This window comes from Dipodomys ordii, unplaced genomic scaffold (assembly GCF_000151885.1).
Source record: "Dipodomys ordii isolate 6190 unplaced genomic scaffold, Dord_2.0 Scaffold48, whole genome shotgun sequence".
Classification (NCBI taxonomy): Eukaryota; Metazoa; Chordata; class Mammalia; order Rodentia; family Heteromyidae; genus Dipodomys; species Dipodomys ordii.
In genome coordinates, this window is record NW_012267264.1 from 9,703,899 (window position 1) to 9,719,555 (window position 15,657).

The following is a 15,657-nucleotide window of genomic DNA, read 5'->3' on the forward strand; positions in this document are numbered from 1 at the left end:
TAAAAGGGCTGGACGCTGGCTGCCCTTCTGTAATGGGGATATACATATATGGACTTGAACATGGGTCTCTGTTCTAGCATTCAACACAAGTATTAAGCCATTTATGGTGGGGAATTGTAACTTTTCTGCCAGCACTCATTAATTAGAAATTCTGAGCAGATGCACAGTAATAACTTTGGTGTTTTTTTCTTTTTCTAAAATGTAACTTTGTGGGGTTTTTTTTGGGTCTGGTCGTGGGGCCTGAACTCTGGGCCTGGGTGCTGTTCCTCAGCTCTTCAGCTCAAGGCTAGTGCTCTACACTTGAGCCACAGCGCCACTTCCTGCTTTTTCTGCGTTATGTGTTTCTGAGGAATTGAACCCAGGGTCTCATGCATGTAAGGCAAGCACTCTACCACTGAGCCACTTTCCCAGCCCCTAAAATGTAACTTTTATTGGAAGATTTTTGCCCAGGTAAGGCAAAACAGTAATTTTTAATTATTAATAATTAATTAATAATCACTTCTGTGGTAAGCAATCTATGGCTACAATGATATTTCTATCTATATGTTGCTAAATTCAAGAGGATATTATTAACTATGAATTACTTGAAATCTTGGGTTTGCCTCAGACATTTCAGAAATATTTATGTCTAGATATAGGTGAATGGATAGTAGACTTTTTCCCCCCATAGTCATCAGGAGTTGTCAAACTTCCTTCTTCCTCTAGTCTGGAAATCATCGGCATATTGAAGAAGGGGAGGACTCACATTTAAAGGACCTCATTATTCACCAGGATGTATATGTCACAAAAAGGACACTTTGGAGAGGACAGCCTGGGGAAGTTCAGAGTCCCCTGGCTGTGGAATAAAAATGTAAGTTCTAGTTTCGAACCTGTCATCTAGACTCAAGTTCAAAATCAGCTTTGCCATCTCATTTTTTAAATTTATTTTTATTGTCAAGGTGATGTATGGAGGGATTAGAGTTAGGTAACTATAAGGTAATAAGTACATTTCTTGTCAATCTTGTTACCTGGTCCCTCATTTTTCTCCCACTTTTCCTCCCCCGCAACAACCTCCCAAGTTGTACATATTATTTCTAATATACTGTCTTGTGAATATCGCTGTTGCATTGGTTCCTCCCTTGTCCTTTTCTTACCATTCTGTTGTTCTCTTTCCCTTCCCTAATTTAGACAGATGTACATACAATATCAGAGTGCCAAAATCAAATACAGTGACAATAGGGGATAATATTCTCTTCACTCAAGATTCTCATGTGCAAAAAGAGTATTAGGAAAATTAGGTACAATCAGGTACATAAAGTTCTGTGATAAGCAGAATCCTAAGACAGATACTAAAACCTTTGCCCTGACACCACTCCCATGTTTATTTTACTGTATATGGTGAATGGGAGATTATCTAGGTGTGCCTAAGCTAGCCATGTCTGTAAAAAGCAACATATTTTTTATGGCTAAAAGGAGAAGAGGATATCCGAGAGATCAGAACAACAGAAAGGATTCTAAGCACAAGCACAAAGTGAAGTTGGCATCGAGGGTAGATGGAAGGGTCTGTATGTCAAGGAAAGAGTAGCTTCCTGAATTTGAGAGCAACCTTCTGCTGATAAACGTAAAGGAAACAGGAACTTTAGTTCTCCAACCACAAAGAATCAAATTCTATCAACAGCGGGAATGAACTTAGAAGCATATTCTTTTCCTGTAGTTCTGGGTCCCAGGACGGAGGGAATGAGCTTGGCCAACCAACACCCTTTCCTTCCTACTCAGCCAGACTTTTAACCTACAGAATAAATAGGTGCTGAGTTAATCGATAGATGTTTCATTCTCCTACATTGGTGATTTGTTTTGTAGTAACAAAACCATTTTTTGTAGTAACTATTTCAGGTGCTTCCGATACTCTACACAAGACTTGTTGATAAGTTCTATTTCTATTAATAGCCTAAAAGCAAAAGCAAGTCATTTTGACTTTTCAGAGTTTTAGTTCTTTGATCTATAAAATAAAGTTTGCAAAGTTGCAAAGTAGCAATTTCTACTCTAAATTTTCCTAGGTTTAAGAATTCATTTTTTTAAAGACTTTTTCAACTTTTGTGACATATTCTCAAGTGGTTTCTTCTATTCACCCCTCTTAGGTAATTCTCTACCCTTCAGTGGACAGGGCTAGCCCTCAGGAGGCTGCCCGCTCCAGTGAGCAACCTGGTTCTCAGCAGTGGGGTGATAGGAGGTGCAACTGGAGAGCAAAGCAAGAAGGAAGTATGAGCTCTGAATAGTTACTTCCTGACTTCTACAGTGTATTCAGTAGGCTAAAGGGGAAAGTGATCTCTCAGTTGGAGATGTGTGGGTGTGGTGTAGGAGAAGGAAATGTTACTGTCTAAAGACATATCCTATCCTTATCCCCTAATGTGACAATAGTGGATTTAAGGGTTGTTATTTAGGAGGTATAAAGTTCAATAAGGTCGTAAGAAAAGGGTAGATAGATTTGTGACTAAGTAAGAAAAGGATAAGCGAATAATCTCTCTCTCTCAATCTGTCTCTCTCTCTCTCTACACACACACACACACACACACACACACACACACACACACTCTAAGAAAACCATGTGAGGATTCATGATATAAAAAGTGGCTAAGTTGGGTGTGACCATTGGCTCATGTCAGTAATCCTAGCTACTGAGGAGGAGGAGGCTTGTATCTGAGAACTGAGGTTCACAGCAAGCCAATGAAGATGAATATGCAAACATTTGTTTCCAACTGACCAACACACACACTCAAACACACACGGTGGGGGGGGCGGGGAGGGGGTGCTGAAATGGCCATGTGGGCCATGGGGTTTATTAAGTGGTTTAAGCCTTGAATGAAAAAGCTAAGCAGAAGTATAAGGCTCTAAATTCAAGCCCCAATACCACCACACAAATCACTCTATCACACAGACACACAGACAGACAGACACACACACACACACACACACACACACAGGAAAGAAAGAAGGAAGGTGGCTGTTTACAAGGCAGAAAGAAGACCCTTATCAAAACTCAACCATTTAGTTTTTAGACTTTCAACTCTTCAGAAAGCAAATTATGCTTAAACTACCAGACCTATGATCTGGTTTTGTTAAAATGTCCACAGCAGAGTAATTAGGGTAAAAGAAATACTTCTCAGAGGCAGTACTACAGCAAGGCTTTTTGTTTCCTGGATTTGGGAGGTATGGTCTTCCCAAGCAAGGACACAAAGAATTAAGATATTCAGAAAAATTCAGGAAGGAGCAAGGATCATATAATGCTCAGAACTAAGTGAGGGAGGCTGGAAAAGCAAACCGAAGCCGAATGTTGAGTTCTGCCTGCCATCAAAGACCAAAGACCTTGCCTGAAAGAGTAAGTCCAGTGAGTTCAAGCTATAGGAAGACTGTAATAGCATTCACTTCCCCATTTTCAACATACCTTTCCACAGTTACATGGAAGGCCTACTGGTAAAGAGGTGGAGGGAGGACAGTTAAACTCAGGTTTGCTAACTGTCTGAGAAGCTCAAAGAAACTTCGAAGTCAAGGATCACCACAAAGATGAAGGAGGAGGCTAAGTGGGAAGCAAGCCCTGTGACCCTGGACTACAGGTGCAATCTTTGTTATACTCAGGACTAATAGTCTAGAATATTTTACCTCAAAGACATGGCTGGATCTGGAGGTCAAAGATATCTGTCTCTGCTCTTCCAGTTACGGTAAAATAAAAAGTCAGGAAATGATCAAGAATATAACAGAGAAGTATGTCTGGACTCATGCCAAGAAGATGACAGAACTAAGAAAAACCATCTGGATGGATTATATCAATGCCAGCTAAGTTTAAGGCCAGCACCCTAGAGTTTTATGACTCTTAGACTCAAAGTCCATACCCAGTTTATCAGATGAACTTATATAATGAAACAAACATAAAAAAGTGGTTTCACGTCATAGAAATTTGCTCTTGCCTGATATTTTTTAAACTGAAAGTGTTACATATTTCAGTAATCTGAAATATGAAAGTAATATAGACCAAACAAAACAGAAATTATTTCTTAGGAATGGCCTTTTAAAATCTTATTAGCAGTATTTTGGCAACTACTATTACAAAGTAAAAAACATGTCCAGCAGAGGGCGCGGGAGTCCCCTTCAAATTGCTATGCATCAGAGAAAGTGCTGGAATGGCCCAGTATCTTTTGGTTATGCATCCATGCAGCCGATGGAAAATGAAAGGTATATATGGACAGAACATATTCAGACCTTTAAAATTAATTATATAATACTATTTACATAGTATCAGGCATTGTAAATAATCAATAGGTTACACACAAACATTACAACTTAAGACTTGAGAATCGGTTGATTGTGGTACATACAGAAACTGACTCTCGAGGGGTAACTGTATTGTAATCCATGAAAACTATTTTGTGTTTAGACTCCAAGAGGCACATGACTAACTGCTCTGTGCTCTGAGAGGCAGCACAAAGAAGATCTATTTAAGCCTGGAATTTGAAAAAATTCCCGAAAAAAGCTCTCTAAAAATACTGTATCATCATTTCTGGGAAGACTGCAGTTTCTGTTATTATCATTGTTTTAAAAACAAATAATTATTTCTTAAGAATTATTAAATAAATTAACTCTTAAAGAAGTCTAATAAACTCATTTATTCTTATACCCTCCTTTAACTGACATAGTTATAATGGCTGATTAGACTGTTTATGCTAGAATTTCCTATGGAAATCTGTAATACAAAAGTAGTTGTCAAGTGATGCTCATCATTACAATGCAGCTGCTAGTCTCCTATTATTTAATTGATCAGCTTTTTTTCTTGTAACAAGAACATGCTGATACTAACTTTGAGCAGACACATGAACTACCATAATGATCTTGCTAGGCACTAATTAAGAACAGATACATTTCTTATAAGAATGATACACAAAAAATTAGTTGTAAAACATTCAAACAAGCCAGATATTTTTGCCTCAGGCCTTTAATCCTAGTTACTCAGGAGGAGCGGAGAATACAGAGGATTGCTGTTTAAGGCTAGCCTGGGCAGAAGAGTCTGAAAGACTCCATCTCCAAAATAACCAACAAAAGGCAAAGCTGAAGCTTGGTTCAAGTGGTAGAGATGTCAATTGAGCAAGCAGGCCAAGCAAGTGCAAAGTCCTGAGTTCAAACCTCAGAACTAAGAAGAAACAACATTAAAATAAGACCTATCAAAAATGTACATTTTTATCCAAGATCTAGTATATAAGTAACTATTTTGCAGATACATGTACTTTATTCAAACCAGGACACTGGCAATAAATTTTTTTTTCTTAAAAATACGTAAATGTTAAATTAAGTATTCATACTTATTATTCAGTGCAAATTACAGAGATATGAGAAGCAAGCAATGGTGAAGAATCATGATTAAATTAATAATCCAAGCAATTACCACAAACTTATTTGCTTACTCAAAAAAGGAATATTCAATATTTTACACTAATAGGTAAACTGAAAAGTAGTGAATAAATCAAGCAACTCTAAATAGAGTGTTTTTGTCTAATCTACTCAGTCAAAACTAACCAGGAGCCAGGTACCAATGGCTCATGCCAATGGCTCATGCCTGTAATTCCAGATACTCAAGAGGCTAAGCTCTGAGGATCATGGTTCGAAGCCAGGACAGTCACAAAAGTCCATGAGACTCTTATCTCCAATTAACTACCAGAAAACTGGAAGTGGCGCTGTTGCTCAAAGTGGTAGAGGGGTAGCCTTGAGTGATAAAGCTCAGGGACAGCATCCAGGCCCTGAGTTCAAGCCCCATGATTGATTTTAAAAAAACAAAAACAAACAAACAAACAAAAAACCTGACCCAGGAGCTGGGCTCTGGACTCTGGTGGCTCACATCTGTACTTCTAGCTACTAAGGAGGCTAAGATTTGAGGATCACAATTTGAAGCCAGCTGAGGCATATACAAGTCCACAAGGCTCCAGGTCTGAAAATAACCAGCAATAAAGCTAGCCTGGAGGCAAGACTCAAGTGACATATCACCAGCCAAGCAAGCAAGCCACTAAGAGTGAGGCCCTGAGTTCAAATCCTCATAACAGCAAAATAAGCAAACAAAAAAACAGATTAATGACCAGAATAAAGAGCAGCTTTACTCTTCATTCATTTTTCAGAAAATAACAGCCCTGCAACTTAGCAACAATGCTTAAGAACATATAAAAGGTCAGCACTATCGGAAACCATAAGGTGAAAGGTGCTGGTGTTGTACTCTTTAAGACATTACCTCCAGAAGTGTAGTTCAAAGCCTTCACATTCTTTGCACTTTAGACAGGGGGCTCCAAATCCTTGTTCATGGCCTAAGCCCATCTGTTAAAAGAAAAACAAAGTGGACCTATTATTATGTATGAGAAAAAAATCTAAAAAATGCAATAAATTGCACTTTCAATTCCACTTAACACTCTTGTTGATACAACTTTCAAACAAATATTTTATGAGTATCACATCGTTTAGCTAATGATGATACCCAGGTATGTAAATGGCAGTTCCAAGTATATAGATAACATGCTTTGGAAGACTATAAATATTGTAAGTCACAGAAAGTCATGAATTTATGCCATGGCCAACCTGTTCTTGATATAGTAAGATCTGAGTGCAAAGCTTAAAGAGCAACCTGGACCCAGATGTCATATTTTTCAGCAAACAACTAATGTGTGAAGAACATTACTTTATATTATGTGAAAAATGCTATTTTATTTTATGTGAGAATGCTATTTTTACATTAAGAAAAATATAACAATCATAACTACAAAAGTGTTTGGATGCCAAGAATAGTTTATTTCTTGTTGGTTAAACCTTCAAAATCTCATATAATCTTTCTCAAGTAGATAATATTAATTCTCCATTTTAGAAATTACTTCACTCCAGAGATACTTCAGAACTTGCATCAGATCAAAATGTCAGTGAGGGTTAGAAAACAGATCCATGTGCAGCTCCTTGATTTAAGGCCTGAGCTCTAACGCCCAAGGATAGAATGCTTACCAGGGTTGGAAGATCATCTATATTATCTTTATGATAGTAAATCATTGTTTTTTCTTTAATATATATACCAAGGATCCTTGGTAACTTGCTGATAAGTGGCCTGATAAGCTGAAGGGGTGCAGTGGATAGAGAGGAAGGGCACAGCAATGTAATCTCCTCTGTCAGACTACGTAAGAGTGAGAAGGATCAATTGGCTGTGCAAAAGCACCCGAGCAAACCACCAGTGACAAGATTACTCTGTATTTCAAATGTCAAACAGTAAATTTTTCCCCAATGTCCCCCTTTTCTAACTTTATCAAGCTTAATCAGTATACAACCAAAACGATATTATAATAACATTCCTTAGAAAAGCAGCCTTGAAAAAGCCCCAAAGTGTCAATGCAGCCCTTCGTTTCTCTTCCTGATGAAAAGGACCATGGCCAGAATACTAGCTAAAGTGTAAATATCACCAAAAGTATGGTGATGAAGTATAAATATGATCGCCTTCCCTATTTCTAACTGCAACTTGCAAGCTCAGCTAGTATAACAAGAACCTCGATTTGTCAACAGTGTTTACATTAAAGAACTCATTGGGGCAATTTGCAAAAGGACACCGTGTTTCTTTTCTACCTACTTTTAATTTTCTTACAATAGATAATCAACTAGTTATTAGAACTGGTTGTGTTTCTGAATATCTTCTCTTCTAAAGCACTGCACACAAGACTAGGAATTTTAGGTGAAAAATCAGAAATCACAAATTCAGAAAAGAGAGCTGATTTCTTCTTGGCTAAAACTCTGTCTGGCTCTAAATGGAGTTTCCTTTCTGACTGCCTGACAGAGGGAAGAGTGCCAAGGTGATAAGGAGTAGCCTTTTTGTAGCAGACAGGTGTTTTGTTCTACTTATTACTTCTTTCTTACTGAAGGAAATACACCATCTTGAAGCATGCAATATCATATTTGGGGCTGAATTTTATTCAGCCATCAAGAGAAATGGAATTATGTCATTTGCAGGGAAATAGATGGATCTTGAATTTGAAAAAAAAAAATCATACTGAGTGAAGTAAGCCAGACCCAGAAAGACAAAGAGCCAACGTTTTCCTCTTATAGACCCAAAATACTGCCTCTCTTGTAAGTACAAACAGGGGCATATGCATACACACACACACACACACACACACACACACACACACACATATACATATACACACACATATACAATCCAACTGACTAAAGTACAGTAGATGCAGGAGTGATACTCTATGGTGTAAAAACCTATGATCAATGAACAGTTTAACAAAATGATATTCAGGAATGATGGAAAATAACTTAAACTGAAAGCACTCACCTTTAGAAATGTCCTTGTGGCTGACTCCGCTGAACCATCTCCCCTCCCCTTCCCCCTGAACAAACATACCTGGTGGTCCTGGAAGAGAGCCTGAGAGAAAGACCAGGTCTGAGGCTGACACCCTTGGTGGACATAGGAGCTGTTGAGACCTTAAAGCTCCTCAGGCAAAATAACCTGTTCTTCCACCTGCCTCCATCTCAACTGGCTTCCACTTGCCCTGCCTGACTTCACTTTTTCTGCCTAATACTTTAAGAGACCCTAGTTGTGGGGGGAGGGGTGCTCCATCTCCCCTTCAGCTGGGCTGAAGGAAACTTGATTGCCCTTCCCAGGGTTTCCTAACAAAGAAAACCTGTTGGACTGTAGAGTACCTTTCTGCCCTTTTTCTTTTTTGACAAGGAAACTGAAATGTGTTTTGAATGGGAGGCTGAGGGATGAATGCACAAGGAAGTAAGAGACAAATAGTCATAATAATGTACATTTATGGAAACAGAAATGGAAAACTTGATGTGACTGCTGGAAGAAAGGGGTAGTTGGTGGGCAGAACGATGGAAGAGGTGACTGATGAAAGTGCGCTTTACACATAAATATGTGCTAAGTCCTAAGACCCTTGTCCAACCATTTGAAGATAAATACTTTGTTGTTAAAAAAAAAAAAAAAAGAAAGTGAATTCAGCTTCCAAGTAAGCTCTTTCCAGCACCAGTTGTGACTGTGGACAAACTGTAGCTCCCACCTTTCCCCACATGCTCAGACAGGGGGAGCGTGCTTGGGAAATGTCAGGCTACAAGTAAATGCAAGAGGGTGGAAGGAGATCACAGCAATATAACTTGCCATAACCCCAGACAAAGACACACATTTTCAAGATCATTGTCAGCGAATACAATTCTTTTTCTAGGGGAATTTCAATATGAGAAATTATTTAAGACCTAGCTGAAGGTCTCTCTTAAACCATATTACTGTGTGAAAACTTCTGAAGTCTACATCTTTTTCAATTTCCGTTAGGATGAAAAAACAAATAAATAACCAAATGCCACCTAAACAAGAAGAGCATACATTCAAACTCTACAAACTTCAGATAAAGGCAAAAAATTTAAATTCTATTAATGTGGTTAAGTGAGTGTAGGATTCAGAACTAGCACCTTCCAAAACAGATTCTCCTCCCTTTTGGGGTAGTTGTTAAATGGCTCTAGGTTTCCTAACTCTTTTTAGTTCCAGGATACAAAACACCCTAAGTTCTTAGGAGTCCATCATCCTCCTTACATTATGCTCAGGATTCCTTGAGCCAGGATCCAGAAAGGAGGTGATACCTCCTTTCTCTCTATCCTCGGCACAGTCAACACCTTCTGGCTCAGATTCGTCTCCTTTTCTCAAGAGCCATGGCTATTATTCTTGGATTTATAAAGTTATAGGTTAGTTCCTGTTTAGTGTTTGTGTTTGAGAATACTTTGTGAGAATTAAGAATAAGGAATGTGTTATTTAATAATACCCAGGATGCATCCGGGGTGTGGAAAACTGAGAAAAGAGGAGCCAAGAAGACATCATCTTATAAGCAAAAGCAAACTGGCTGCTTTAGAAAGTGAAATCCAGATCCTTTGATAATAAATGTTTGAGAAAACTACCAGTGTCACAGTCAAGTTCAATAACTTTTAGATGTCATTTCTCCCCCATCTAGTTAATAAAGGAATTGAATTAAATTGCCTTCAAGAAAAATTTTAATTCTACCATTATGACTGAATTATACATCAGGTAACCTAGATTAGTTGCTATTTGACTTGATCTACATAGAGAATTATTTGAGAAAGCTAGTAAAGTGACTCTTGTATGTCAGAATCATTTGGAACTCGGTTTGGAGAAAGTCTGTCAAGTACAAATAGGAAACAAGACTTCAGCTGTGAGTGATACAACTCACTTCACTGGTATGTAACTATTTCCCCAGCAATGTGAATGGTATTCCCTACACGTCCATACTTAGTACTTAAAAACACATGGTTTTCATAAGCACACAGTCCCAAAGCTGTCTACTTCATATAATTTTAGTAATGCATTCTGGCCAGAGTCAATACAAAGATATGACAGATTAATTTTTCTTCTTCAGTGCCCAAGAAAACAGGTCCTCTGGATTAACTATATTCTGAGAAACACAGTCAGGCTTAAGAATACTTATCAGGATCCTCTGAAAAAAATTAAAATGTCCCATAATATTTGTCCTAAAATACAGGAATGAATCTTTTTTTAAAAAAAATCTTTAAGTAGATATGCAAAGAAGTTTCTATTAACAAAACAGCTTATGAATACATAATACATGAATGCATCCTGATCAATGTCACCTTTCACCAGCCCACCCCTTCCTTCACTCTTGTTAATTTTGTAGGATATCCATTGAATCCTTGACTGCATTTCCCCCCTCTTCTCTAGTTCTTTACCCTTAAACCCCAAATCCTATCCCTTTGAAGTACCCGCTTCTTGGTGTTTATTTTGTTGAACTTTGGGACTTTAAAAAATATATCTATTATGTACTCCAGAACTTACACTTCCATAATTTGCACCTCCCCAAACTGAGAGAGCTCTTTTCCCCTGCTTATTTTTCAGAAAAGATATGGGAACTGAATAAGTTTCTCCATATTCATCTTTTCAAGCAACCAGATAGGTTGGCAACATTTCAAGTGACCTTCTTGACCCAGGAGAGGGTATTGCATGTCAGATACTTTAAAGAAAAAGGGGGGAGGGTATGAAACATCTGGTATTTCAAACATGGCTTGGGTTGATTTGGATCTGGAAGATATTATGCAGTATTCAGGGTGAGATCATCTGATTCATACTGTTTTCATCATCAAATTTCCCTCTGGAGCAAAGAATCATATACAGTTACTAAGCAAGTAAGTGTACTAAGACTTCATTAATCACTTTGGAATGAAGTTTTCCAAGGCAGATTATATAAAATATACACATTTTCTTTCTCTGTGTCTATAAGTGTGCATGCACACATTCACATACCTGCCTATAATAGACATGCATGCGTGCATGTGTTTGTGTATATGTGTGTGTGTGTGTGTGTGTGTTTCATATTAAGCCTATGATGAAGCATTTTAGATCCTGATCACATAGATGGGTATCCTGGATAAAAGAACTACATTTCTAAATAATACCAGCACATTGTTCTTTCAGAAACCAAATGTAATCTATAAAGTTTGTCACCTCCTATTCAGTGCATATTGATTAATTTCTGACAAGATAAATTGTTTCACTTTCTTCATATCATTGCCTGTTTCCTAATTTTTACTAAGACTTCTATAACAAAAAGAGAGAGAGAAGAGGTAGATGTCACAGAAAATTAAACCTGGCTGTGAGCTTTCTCCAGACAGTGCCTACATCAAGGGGAAGCCAGAACCCTTCAGCATGGAAGTGACACCATCATTTCTTCTAGATTTCATTCTTTGGCAGCAAATGAACAGGTCTAGCCCATACTCAAGTAGAGGGAACACACAAGGTGAAATCATTAGAGGCCATCTTTACAGGCAGAATACTACATTTTCTTTCTGTTTTGGTTTTGAACCTAAAGACTAAATGATTTGTAAGGAAGCACTAGACATATTATAAATGGAGAGGGGGCTAAAGAAATTGGTAATTTCTTTGGCTTTAGTTTTTTGTTTGATATTTAAATATCCCTTCACTCAACTAAGCATAGTAAAATAGAATCTTGCTCCTTTCTTATAAATATTTTCCCTTCCTCTCAACGTGTTAGTTGCTTACACAGTAAGGGCCAAGAAACTGTCTTATGAATGTCAGGGTATGTTTTTACCCTCTAAATCTCATTCTCTTTTTCACTATATACATACTTATAAACACTTGCATGTGCACACATATATACATAGTCACAATTAGGATTATAAAATATTATGACCCAGATTGGATTAGTAAAAAAATTCCAGAAATATATTTATGAGAAATTGTCCACAATTTTTAGAATATGTTTTTATTTTCCTTAAAGAATAGAGAAAAAATTAAAAAAGGAGTATTTAAATTTGTCTGGAGCTGGAATTAGGTAAAAGAAAACCAACACAGAATTTTTATACTATCAGGATGTTAACTGCTTGGTTCAAATAAACAGAGTGCTTATAGCTGAATTCTTTCCTTCCCATTCTACTTGTCTACTCAAAAACTAATTTTTTTCCCTCACAGTAGTATGAGGAGCAAGGTAATCAAATGAATAGAGAAATGTATTCTGTCTCCCTAGTTTATATGGGTTCCTTATAAACATTTTCTAGCAGACTACTATAAAATTACTTTTATAACATGTTCACCAATAGAGTATCTCTTTTGTAAACTACAAAGAAATGGCCTCCACCAGCTCCTGTTACTTTGAAAAAGACAATGAATGCTATAAAGGTGTCACAATGCTATAAAGGCAATGACTTGTTGAAATGACTAGGATTCATTCCACTGAACGACTCTGCAATGACGTTCTTACACACAGGCCCTCAAGCCTTCCATTTACTAGCTATAAAACAGATTTTAGAATCTGATTCCAAAAGGTACCTGTAGGAGTTCTTTAAAAGAATTTGGATCACAGCAAGTATTCCTAATTTGGTCTTGTGTTAGTACCTCCAACTGCTGGCATTCAAGTGTGAGTCAGTTGTATATTGAGAGGCCTTTATCAAGACACTATACCCAAAACTTGGATACTGCCATCATTCTCAGCATGCCTGAGGTTTATAGTATAGTTTGCTTTGTGGGTGCACAAAGAATTAATTATTGCCATTTATTCCATATCTGATTATAGCACATGCATCCAAAAGGGAGCACAGAGAGATGTGTTTCAACAAAATGGGGGGAAAGGCCCATGCTCACAGTGTAGCTGGGAGAGCCTTAGAGGAAAGCAGGAAAATCCAAGGGAACTTGGACAATATGGCTTAAAGGAGACAAGAAAATGGAGAAAAGGGTACCAAAAAAAAATCTGCTTATTTTCCAATTTCCCCTAGGATTGGCATGGAAGTACATTTAGAATATAAACAAAGTTTTACAGCATAGATAAGGGTCTTAAAATCCAGGAAAGGAGGGAACAGATACAGAAACCCTACTGTCAGGTCCTCATTTCTGCTAATGTATTTCCTACCTAGCCTTTCCATATTGTCTCTTAGTGTGGAAAAAAACAAACAAACCAGAATTGTATTAATATGGTATGCCTGTAAATGTACCGACCTTAACTAATTATTCACCATTCTAATTTTTAATGGGTCCAACAAGTGGTTTGAGTATGTGCCCACCTCTTCCCTCCCCCAAACAAAACAAAACAAAAAACCACACACTTAATTTTAGATTTTCCAGCAAGGCACCATATATTATTTCCTTGCTAACACTGCACCTATGATCTTTCCCTCCTTGTTTCCAAGGTATATATAAGATGGCACCTTAGCTCCTGTCTTTCTGATGTTTGAGTACTTTGTATTTAATTTGCCTTGCTGGCTTTCACCTCTTCTCAGTTAGAGCTTTGGGAAGATGCAACAGAAATAAGCTCTAGCTGATTTAAGCATGATAGTAATAATTTATTTAAAACATACACAGTTCTGGCCATTTAGAAAGTTTTCCTAAAGCACTAGAAAGACAAGTAGGAATACGGTGTATGCTAAAAGAGGAACAAAAGTTGAAAAATTCTAGTTTGAGAGTGTGGTGCTGCGTATGTGATAAATCCCTGAGATATATGCATGACGGCCTGAGTATGCAATGCATCATCTTTGTAAAAGTGATGATAAACAAGTGATTGTGAAAGTATATTAGAAGTTGCTGTGTCAAGATTGGAATTTTCCTGGCCTTTACTCTAGGTTTATACGGATAGGTTTGGAGCTATAGTTATAGTCAATTCTACTAATGTATGCTTTTTCTTTCTAATATAAGACATTGACTTCATATAGTATGGTTTTCAAATATTTTCAGGAATACCTTGGGGTTATGTCATATTGTGGGGAAGAGAAGTGTGAATTCTTTGCCACAGTTCACACTGAATGATGATTCTATTTCTCACCATCTTGATTCTGAGTGGCCTTTTGGTTTGTTTCACCCACAGAATGCAACACAAATGGTGATGGATAATATGTGAAGCTCAACTGTAATTTGTAATTAAAATGGCAGCATTTCTCTATTGGAATGCTTCTTTTAGGAATCTAGTGTCCACATCTGATGAAGCCATTTGGAAAGAAAATCCCAACTATTCTGCCCATCCCAGACAACATCTAACTCTGAGTTTTGTCAAGTACCATCTGAGAAGGTAAGAGTCTTCATAACCCAAAAGCCAAAACACACATAGGGTTTTTAGAGCACACTATACCATGGGGACAAGGAAGGCGCCATTGTGGAATCATTAATATTTAGAAAACTGTAAGTTCTCTATATTATAAATATATATATTATAAATAACATCTATGAGTATTATTACCTTCAAACCTAAGAAACAGACCTCAATATACAGAAGATCTTTCCATCTCTTCTAATGACCAAGGATTTTTAAAACTAAATTTTCTTCATTGAAATTAATTCATTGTATTTCGTTTCTTTTTTTAGGATTTGTTCTCTGAAAAGAGCTTCATAGTTGCTCTACAAAATAGTCCTCTTATAATCCCTTAACTTTTTCCATATATAACTAAGAATGGTCTGCCTCTAAGCTGGATATATATCTGTTCTGCTAAAGAAGGATTCAAGCAAAATATACTAGAATTGCAGTCACCAGACCAGTATTAAGCTTTTACTCACACACTCCATGATTAAGAGATGTTCCAAGTAATTAAACTGGTGCAACGGTGTAAAACTGCATTCCTGATGATAACTTATCATTAAGATAATATTCCTCTTTGTGGAAAGAGACTATCACATGTCAGACAGTAGCCATTTTGTGCCAAATCAAAATACTCAGAGACAGAAGTAATTCACGTTTCTTTTTAAATTTAGCATCTTCGACAGACTTTAATTCAATCAAGCATTTACACATATCTTTCAGGAGTTACCATTTGTTCTTTGTTTGTCAAATCTTCATGATGCTTCTACGGGCTAGGCCAATGGATGAGTAGAATTCTACCAGTATTTAATGCTGTAGATTCTCCTTAGTGAAGAAGTTCCTATTATTTTCTGACACCTATGTCAGTCCAATTGTTACATCAGTTTTCTTGACATTTACATAATGATAAGTTGGTTATTTACTTTGGTGCTAAATTCTGGCATAGAGATTTTTTTTTTTTTGGGTCCGGTAGTGGGGCCTGAACTCTGGGCCTGGGCGCTGTCCCTCAGCTCTTCAGCTCAAGGCTAGCGCTCTACCACTTGAGCCACAGCGCCACTTCCGGATTTTTTCT

General features: G+C 37.4%; 1 protein-coding gene across 1 annotated transcript in view; it reads right to left on the reverse strand.

The window, feature by feature from the left end:
* Positions 1 to 15,657, reverse strand: part of Tes (testin LIM domain protein) — a 38,366-nt gene that overhangs the window by 11,122 nt on the left and 11,587 nt on the right. The window contains exon 2 of the mRNA XM_013020024.1: positions 6,245 to 6,327. Coding sequence (XP_012875478.1) covers positions 6,245 to 6,327 — 83 coding nt within the window. The remainder of the gene's footprint in view (positions 1 to 6,244; positions 6,328 to 15,657) is intronic.